This window comes from Lytechinus pictus, chromosome 2, assembly GCF_037042905.1.
Source record: "Lytechinus pictus isolate F3 Inbred chromosome 2, Lp3.0, whole genome shotgun sequence".
NCBI classification, from domain to species: Eukaryota; Metazoa; Echinodermata; class Echinoidea; order Temnopleuroida; family Toxopneustidae; genus Lytechinus; species Lytechinus pictus.
This window is the reverse complement of record NC_087246.1, coordinates 56,225,541-56,235,385: the sequence shown is the minus strand read 5'-3', so window position 1 is coordinate 56,235,385 and position 9,845 is coordinate 56,225,541. Positions and strand designations below refer to the sequence as shown.

General features: G+C 34.9%; 1 protein-coding gene across 1 annotated transcript; it reads left to right on the top strand.

Annotated features, from left to right (window-relative positions):
* The first annotated feature begins 301 nt into the window (after positions 1-301).
* Positions 302-9,845, top strand: LOC135153246 (wnt inhibitory factor 1-like). The gene is made up of 7 exons (XM_064095700.1): positions 302-395; positions 1,044-1,133; positions 1,499-1,528; positions 2,746-2,835; positions 4,850-4,966; positions 6,858-6,885; positions 7,775-9,845. Exons 1-6 carry the CDS (start codon positions 302-304, stop codon positions 6,875-6,877), a joined length of 441 nt encoding a protein of 146 aa, XP_063951770.1. The 3' UTR covers positions 6,878-6,885; positions 7,775-9,845.

Sequence of the window (9,845 nt, the reverse complement as noted above, 5' to 3'; positions counted from 1 at the left end):
GAATGCCAACCCGAATAGTGGCAAGAATCTAGCCAAAGGTGCCCAGATTCGAGCCGAATGTCACCCGAATGCTCCGATTATAACAAAACAATGACGATCTGAATAGTAATAAATTTGCCTAAATGCGCCGATTGTGCCACCAGAAGGATACGAATAGGGCCTAAATAGACTTATTCAGCTGCTATTCGGCACGCGCTGTTCTAGGGGGAGCTTTGGGAACTGAATTCCCCTTTCCCTAAAAGAAAAAAAATCAACCATAAAGAACAAAATAATAAGTACGGGGGGCGATACAAGCTTCCGAATGTCTACGACCCGATCATCGACCATTACGTCACTAAGGTCAAATCGGGTCACATCGCTGACGAAGGTTGCAGTTAGCAGCCGAAAATTTCGAGGTAACTCTTCGTTATTTTCTGTTTTTTGTGTTGTGAACCAAAGTTCAACAAAATCGTTAAAATAATAAGGTATTATGTAGGCCATCTGTGTATTATTGAACGTCTCCAAAGTACACATATGCTGCCCATCGCGGGCCATTTCCATTGTATTGAATAAACGTCCAAAATTTCTCAAGCCCCCAGAAGGTCCATCAATTTTTTTTGTCTAAAGAACCGCGCCTGCTATTCAGAGGGTATATTTGGCTCGTTTTATTTGGCTCGTTTTTAACATTTTAAAACGAGCCGAATCCTTTCACGAATGTTCCCGAATCCCTCCCAAATTTTTTCGTATTCGGGGAGGGAGAACAGAATAATCCCGATTCCACTCGAATAGGTGTATTTGGATGGATTCGCAGCTGATTCGGTTCCTGTGTTAAGACCTAGTTACACCAGAACCGAATCAGCTGCGATTCAATTATGGTAGTTTCCGGAGTATTCAGTTCTCCCTCCACCAATGCGAGAAAATTCAGGAAGGATTCGAGAACATTCGAATCAACCGAAACCATCAGAATGTGTACGAATTCGGGAGAATTCGGTTTTTGGTGTGTAACACAAGCTTTTAAAAATCGAGACCTAATATATATAATTATCTCTATTTTATCACCAGAGGAAACGTGTACTATGCTCGCCCATACCTGACTGGTACCAGCTGTACACAGTGCCCGGCAGACATGAGCAGGTGTTATGATAATAAATGCAGTAAGTAAACATTTTACTATAATAAGGGCCAAGAAACAAAGATATTAAACTATTGCATTTGCTTTTAAGACATTGAAGCGGCATTGAAGGCACCGAGTCTTAGTATAACTTAAAAAAAATCACATTCGAAATGTTTGAAATATAAACACAAACACTACATACGCTGTGAAGAGCGATGAAGTACGAATAGATATAATGTATGAGATTTTGTCCCCGTGATGGTGTTGAGCTCAAGCTGATGATATAATGCTTCCTCATAAGGTTCAAAAGAAGAGATACAACATTCTCAATCTATCACGGCATTTTCAACGTTTGGGACACTTAAAAAAGCACTGAATAATGTAATTTTTATTATTATTTTCTAGGTTCGTGCTCTACAAGCACTACAGGCTGTGGTAAGTTATTGAAAGAAAACTGAAACCGTTCTTCTACTTTGAAGACAAGTACATACATATATATATATTGTGAAAGAAAATAATGAAGAGAACAATAGTAGGCGTAGCTTAAATCAAACTTGATTCTCACTGACATAATTATAACTGGATTCCAAAAGAAACTTATCAAAATTCACAAGCGCACTACACAAATTCCACTCAGTCAAAATGAAAAAAAAAATTAACACAGGCTAGCTCCAGTAATCTTTATTGAGCACATGTCAATAATTAAGAGATAGTTACTTGGAATAATCATTTGGTTTAAAAAAACATTAGATTTCGGATTTTTTTAAAACACTAAATATATAATGAGGAGACAATGACGTAAGACGAAGCTTTTCATAGATTTTATTTTGCAAGCTTTCGGTCGTTCATCGTGCATCCATCATGCCAAAGAGAACAAACACATGCGAATAAGGACATGATAACAAACAAGTAACATAAACTTAAAAAAATACCCAAAAGAAGGGGTAGTGAACAGATCGGAATTGTTGTGTTTAATTGGAAAGGATTTGGTGAGTTAAAAACAGAGAAAGGGAGACTAGTATTTACTAGTGAGGTGATAAGATGGGAGATCTGGTCATTGGGGTCGGCACCCTAATTAAAAAATAGAAGAGTATAACTCATGAAACATTCAATTGTCAGAACAGTTCCATCAGTTGACTTACAATTTCAATGTATTCCAGATATACTGTGTATGTATGTCGTTTGCTCTTATGTATTATTGATATATTTTTCAGTATCAATCTTACTTGAAAGATAACACTCAGAGAAAACAAAAATCATCTTAAAGGTTACCTGATGTTTCTGTAGCGTATCCGAACATTAACTCCCTAATGAACATTTTAACATAATGATAATAATAATATAATAATACTTGTAATGATAATAATACTTTAAGTTTTACATAGCGCACATATCTGTCGATCATGATTCCTTCATATATTTCTTCACATTCATTGACTTTTCCCGTTTTGTGTTTTCGTTTTAATTTTCATTTAATAAAGAAGTATCAAATGAGAGTAAAATATTCTTTTGAAATCGTTTTTCCTCTTTGAGGAAATAGAAATTGCAAACACGATGTAAATCTACCAGTTGGTGTAAAAGGTATACACCTTTGACATCGATATAATAAAATAAACATCCTTTTGATTACCTTGATATGTTTTTTCTTCTAGAGTGCAAGGCGTCGTGTAAGAACGGCGGAACAGTGAAAGATGATTGTACGTGTGATTGTCCAGACGGGTATTATGGTAGCGACTGTTCCTGTAAGTCTAACAATTATTTCAACATTATTCTGGTTTATTTTCTGATTTTTTCCAGTATTCGAAATTCAAATAATTTTTTACTCTGAATATACCCTGTTTTTCTTGATTTCAGAGCACTGAAGGGAAACTGCATTATTCGATATTTATTTTTGTACCGGTATATTTTTTTTACTTGCTGGGGTGGGGTCTCGACGTACCCTCCTTTATCATGTACACAGAACGGCACCTGCAATAACCATATACCCACCTAAATTTTAACATTCAACAGGGTTCAATTTCAGGGGAAGATCTAGTTTTTGCCATCAATTATGTATGATTTCTCTGATCGGCCACTCGAAGAGCAATTTTCTCGTTTGCTGGGGGATGAAATATATATTAGCCTCATTTTTACAAACAATAAGATAAGGCCTTTTGAATTAACAGTGCGAACGCGAAGTGCGTGCTGTAAAATTTCATATTCGGGCCTGGAAACGGGACATTTTACTAGGCTTTTTTTTATTCGTGAACTGATGAGTGAACTTAAACCAAATAATGAAAGCTCAGTATGCCAGCTGAAATATATTTAGTACATTGACAACATAATATTTTCAATAAGCGTCATTGATCATGAATAAGATATGCATGGTCTCAATCATCAGCAAAAATTTGAGCAAGTGACCTGACATATTATCGATTTCCGATTCTTCCCCTCTGCGACAATGGGCTTAGATGCATAAAAAGCAGCAAATGCCTTGTAAGCAATTGCTTTTTAATCACAATCAATTGCTTACCAAACAATAGACCAAGCCTTAGCAATTGTATTATTTCTAGTTCAGTGGACATACCATACGGATATATCATCGCGACTTCACGTGACTTTTTTTACGAGGCAATGGGCCGTATGCATAAAGACAAGCAATTGCTTATAAGCAAATGCTTTAAGCAAAAGCAAGAGCTGGTCAAGCAAAAGGGCAAGTTCAATCAATTGCTTAAATTCGTATGCACAAGCTATTGCTTGTGCTGAAACCTTTTGCTTGCACTGCCTAAGCAATTGCTTATGTGTTGGACAAAGGATCGTTACGGTTGTGCGAACATCGCACAGTAGGACAACGACGCTTCGTGCCCGACCTGGCAGCAGTATTTTTTTATTACGCAAATAGGGGGAAAACAGCGCAGAGCATGAGGGGGGTTTCTGTGTAGATCGATGGACAAAAATTGCCGTAAAAAGTCTAAAATAACAGGAATTTGATTAGATGTGAAATCACAACATAACCTCTGGAATATGGAGCTTGAAACGGTATGAAAATTTAATCCTTAAACGAGAATGCCCTGAGTAAGCAAGAGCTCAAGCTGGTCCGGAGGTGCTTGAAAAAACTCAAGCAATTGCTTATCAAGACAAGTAAAAGGTTTGTTTTATGCATACGGTTTTAAGCAATTGCTTGTTTGGTAAGCATTTGCTTACGAGTAGTAAGCAATTGTTTGTGCTTGTAAGCAAAAGGTTTTGCTTATAAGCAATTGCTTGTTTGTGTGCATACCGATTCAAGCAAAAGGCTAGCACAAGCAATTGCTTGATTTTATGCATACGGCCCAATATTGTCATGCCGAAAATTCTTAACTTTTATACTTTGTGTACAAAGTCTATGGGAGATAAAATTCATAAAAGGGTGATTATTTTTCGTTCTAATTGATCTGCTTAAATAATTTAGGGTTTAATTTAGTTGTTAAATGGTCTGTAATAATTTCCATTGACAAAAAACCCATGAAAAACAAAAGATGAAAAAACAAAAAAATACATAAGAAATTCTAAAAACAAAGAAATACATAAGAAAAAAAAAAAAATACGTAAGAAAAAAATTGGCCTTCGCAATTTTTCTTTGTGGAAACCTTTAAATTAGATTACAAAGATGACATCTGCAAAAAAATAAGAAGAAAATTTGAAGTGAAGTAGGGTGTTAAATATGCAAATAGTGTTTTTCATGAATAAATTAGCATATTTTATTCATAATAATTAAACAATAATTATTTTCTTTCACAGCCGTTTGTGCGAATACTAATAAGTACTGTGGCGCCAATCCTGGCTGGCCAAAGTCTTGGTGCCGTGACAAATATCCATTTGTACTCCAAAATTGTCCCCTTATGTGTGGAAAGTGCAGTAAGTATAACGTTCGATCAATCGATCGTATTTTCTCTTATATGAGGAACATAATTTGCTGATAAAGTGCTTCATCCCACGAGTGGTAAATAAATAAAAAAGTGGAGCGCCTCTGGCAATCTCGCGTGCATTACGCGATTCAATGTAACAGCAGTACTGACTTTGAAAACGACTATTCATAAAAACACCATTCATAATATATGTTAATAAAATACTGCGCTCATTGACCCTAAATAACATTTGACCTTGATCATGTGACCTAAGACTTCAGTGACACTTGATTACCCCTCTATGTCCACATTTCATGAACTATATCAAAGATACGTGTACTATATCCATAAACTTTCAAATACTGATGGCCAAAATTCATTGACATTAAATTACCTTTGACCTTGGTCATGTGAGCTGAAACTCATGCAGGATATTCACCGATGCGTGATTACACTTATGTCAAAGCTTCATGACCTAAATCTATATACTTTTAAAGTTTTAACATTAAATCATAATGTTTTGAAATCCCCAGCATAATGTAAGTTCATTGACCTTAAATGACCTCTGACCTTGGTCATGTGACCTGAAACTTGCACAGGATGTTCAGTGATACTTGATTACTCTTATGTCCAAGTTGCATGAATCAGATCCATAAACTTTCAAAGTTTTGATGGCAATTCAACAAATACCCCAACATGGCCAAAGTTCACTGACTATAAATGACCTTTAGAACTCGGTCATGTGACTTGAAACTCAGGCAGTATGTTCAGTAATACTTGAGTACCCTTATGTCTAATACCTTGGTCACATTTGTTCTACGGCGGCCGTACGGCGAGTCGAAAACAGCCGTTTTAACATTTTTTTGGTACCAGCTACATATAGGTGGTTTGAATAAAAATGAATATAACGACTGTTTTCGACTCGCCGTACGGCCGCCGTAGAACAAATGTGACCAAGGTAGTGTCACGATCTATAGGCCTATACTTTCTAAGTTACGATGACATTTAAAAATCTTAACCTTAGGTTAAGATTTCAATGTTGTTGCCGTCGCTCTGCTATGCAGGCGAGACAATAGAATGAGTAAATTAAATAAAGAAGGTATGTTTAGAGTGCATAGAATCAACAAAGAAAGAAAATGTTTGCAATTATACGTCATCATGTGGGCGATTCAAAAAAAAAAAAAAAAAAAAAAAAAAATGTGGGCGATTCCATACGTGTCGTACGGGACATTCTGTAAACAATTTCTAGTCTCTTAGCTGATTGCTTGAGCAATGAAAAATTATTTTTGGTCAATAATAAAGTTATAGTGGGTAGTCATGTGAAAAACTGATTACCAACAAAAAATGTTTGATTATGGCAGAATTAAGGGCGAAAATGTTGTGTCGTACGGGACTCAGAAATGTCCCGTACGACACGCAACATCTTCACCTCTAATTCACCCATGGACAGCATTTTTGTTGGTTGTCATTTTTTCATATGTCTACCCAGTAGTAATCTATAGTTACCACAAATCAAATTGAAGTTCTTCATTTGTTTGGACAATAGGTTGAAAAATGTTGTGAAAATAGCTGATTTTTCTAGCATGGAATCGCCCATAATGGAGAAATTGAACTTTCATGTAATACCCAGTTCCCATGCACTGTCACGATTCGCCCCACGATTGAAACGTAGATCTTAATCGTGTAATAATCATTGTGATCGTGTCAGATCGTATCAGATCGTATCAAATCAGTCGTGGCAATCGTACTGATCGCAGAAATAATATGAATGGTTCAAACATTCTCGCGATTAGTTACGGAAGGTAAATCATGGAATTCGTAACGGATCGCATGGCAGAGGGAACGAGGAATAATATATATATATATTCATGTCTTATTTCTTTCTATTTAACTTTTTGCAGAAGCACCAAAATCCAAATGAGATCTGTGGTAAGAAAGAACAAAATATTTTTAATTTTCGAAAGTCTAATAAACCTAGCTGTCCGGGGTTCATATCATTACAAGATTGACATGAATCGCGTGACACACGATATCATAAAAAAGGGTTGTTTTTCACGGCCGGGCAATACACGTACATTGATTATAGGTATCAAAATTATCAAAATCGGGAAAATGGAACTACTTTTCAACAGTCGAATACATATTATTGGTATATTTCACACTATCATGATGATGATTAAATACTAAGGCTTTAATTATTTTGGGAAAACACAATAACAAAGTACTTGTTAAGTGATTTAGAGATCGAAGTGTCTACTTTGAAATGACATTGGCCCGGCCATAAATTTTAGCTTTTTTTACGGAAACCTATATTATAATGTCACGATCATTCAATCGGTGCATTGCCGGATGAATTGGTCTTGATTACTTTTAACTGGTGGCACGAGTGGGCGAACTCTGTAGATTCTTTCTAAAGGCGGCAGACGCAATAAGAATGATGTCATCCTGTCATGCCTGTGGTAGTAATATTATTAGTGCACTTGGGTCCCTCTTCCCTGACCAAGAGTTTCTGGTTGCTTTCTGATGACCCATTCATGATGCATATATTGTACTCCCGGTAGGTAACTTGATTTCAATGTGTTGTCAGTTAAAACTAAAAATGTCATTTGACATTCCTCACCGTCATACGCTCTGTACATCCAGTCATTTTTAAATCTACCATTATAAGACCAATTCAAACACTGTACGGATTCGTAAACATAAGAAAACCCCTGGACATACAGTATTTTATGGGATTTTTTTCTATTCCAAAAAATAATAATACCGATAGTAATAAGAGAATAATTAGTTTTTGTTGTTAATTTTTTTTCCATGGCAGAGAACAATCTTGACTAGGACGCTCTGCTTCGAAAAGTCAGCTAGAAAGGTGGACAGTCTTCCACATCAACTTGATGTCCAATAAAGCCAGACTTAGACGTCAGAGAGTTCGTGAACTTCATAATGGATGATATTGCCTTTTTTTTCTTTTCTTTTGCATTTAACCTGCATCTGAGCATTTTTTCGTGTTAGCTTTATTTATCATAATGACTAAATTATCTTTGAGTGCAATTGGAAGTAAACTTCTCATTTCAAAATATTTCTTTAATATCAATTATCGCAAGACTATGATCATGAAATTATTTGGTGTAAAGGTACTTCGCATTCGTTGTATGAGGTGATTTTGCCTACTGGTATATTGATGTATTCCATTGTTTATGTAGAATACGAGCAATAAATTGTGATTCGTGGTTGGAACAAGTTCGTCCAATATTTAATTGGGAATACCATATGGTACCCGAACATAATTTAGATGTTAGATTGCAGAATGTTGTTTACATCCATATCACGGCTCCAACATTACGCTATAGCACTGTACTATTACATTATAAAAATAATTTTCCTGGTAATTCAGAGAATGTACTCTATAGTCCGAATCGGTAGTGTATTGGAATTACTTTGACAAGTTTCCTTTTGTTTTCAACAACGCTAGAATTCACACAGAATCTGCTACACGTTTATAAAATTTTTTGTTTATTTTCTTGATTATGAAAACTACTATCGCATCTTTCAAAACTATCATTAAATCGCCTTATATATATATATATATATATATATATATATATATATATATATGTATATATGTATCACTCTTAATAATACTAATAGTGTGGAAAACATATAGAGTCTACAATTGGAATAAGGGTAAATAATGACTCGGGTGAGGTTCATCGACAATCGTCTATTAATTTGTTTTTGCTTTTGTGATTTTTTTTTTGTTAGATTGAGATATCTAGTTAAATACCTTGGCAGTATATACCGCGTTAAGACCGTCACGGTATCCACGAACACACCCAAAAAAAAAAAAAAAAAAAAAACAAGTTAAATTGTATTAATTCTGCATAGTTGTCTTATTTAAAAAAACACGTAATGGGTTATCGAAGAGAGGAAGAGTCAAAATACATCAGATAACAAGAAGACAGTATATAAGATTCACATAGAATTAAGAAGCTATTTAGATGAAGTCTTGTTTAGGAATTCGACATGATTTGTGGATTCAAATCACGAGTACTGAACGAATTTCTGTTTCTTAGGATAAGCTATTTTACAATGCCAAATTGTTTTTTTTTACTGGAATGCCCGTATAGTACATCAACTTATCAATACCAGCAGTGATTCATAGTAGAATCAAGTGGAGAATGGGTGATTTTTTTAAATCGTTGCTTAAAAATGAATATTAACCTCGCAAATCTCTCCAATGAGAATCCCCGTCAGTCGATAAACCTATTCATTCATGGGTTGCAATTGAATCTAGTCCTGTAATCTACCTTTTTTTAATACCATCTTGCATTTGATTTTTACTGTTCCTGCAAGAGCCCCTGATATATAGGCCGACACCGTTATTGCCAGATTATATTGAGTGGCAAGTGGCCATAGATATATATTACTGATTTGCGTTATTAGTATATTCTATGTACTAACTTACTAATGACTGGAATTATGTAGCGCCAAAATCTCAGTCAAAATATTTCCACATTTTCTTTACAAAGAATTTTTCTATTTCAAATTTTAAGACATGCCTCGAACGAAAATTTGTATTAACTCTGAAAATATCCATTAATATTTTATGAATAAATTTTAGTTCATGCAAAAATTATCAATAAGGTGTTCCACATTTTAATCGATTTCAGGTCAGGAGTAACTTTACTGACAGTTTTCTTGTAAAACTAATAGTCGTTTAGGTGAATCTTTATTTTAGACAATAATATGTGTGAAATGTTTCACAATCATTCGATTTATATTCAGATTTCATTGGTTCATTGTATGGATATCCAGTTCAAAGGGTGGAGGTTAACATTCTTTGAATACTAATATTGATTTCTGTTTAAATAAATTATCAAGGTATAATGGGA

Excerpts from the sequence above, each read along its gene's own strand:
- LOC135153246 (XM_064095700.1), top strand. The coding sequence starts at position 302 with ATGTCTACGACCCGATCATCGACCATTACGTCACTAAGGTCAAATCGG. Across the intron at positions 396-1,043 it reads TAGCAGCCGAAAATTTCGAG|GAAACGTGTACTATGCTCGC; the intron begins GTAACTCTTCGT and ends TTATCACCAGAG. Across the intron at positions 2,836-4,849 it reads TTATGGTAGCGACTGTTCCT|CCGTTTGTGCGAATACTAAT; the intron begins GTAAGTCTAACA and ends TTTCTTTCACAG.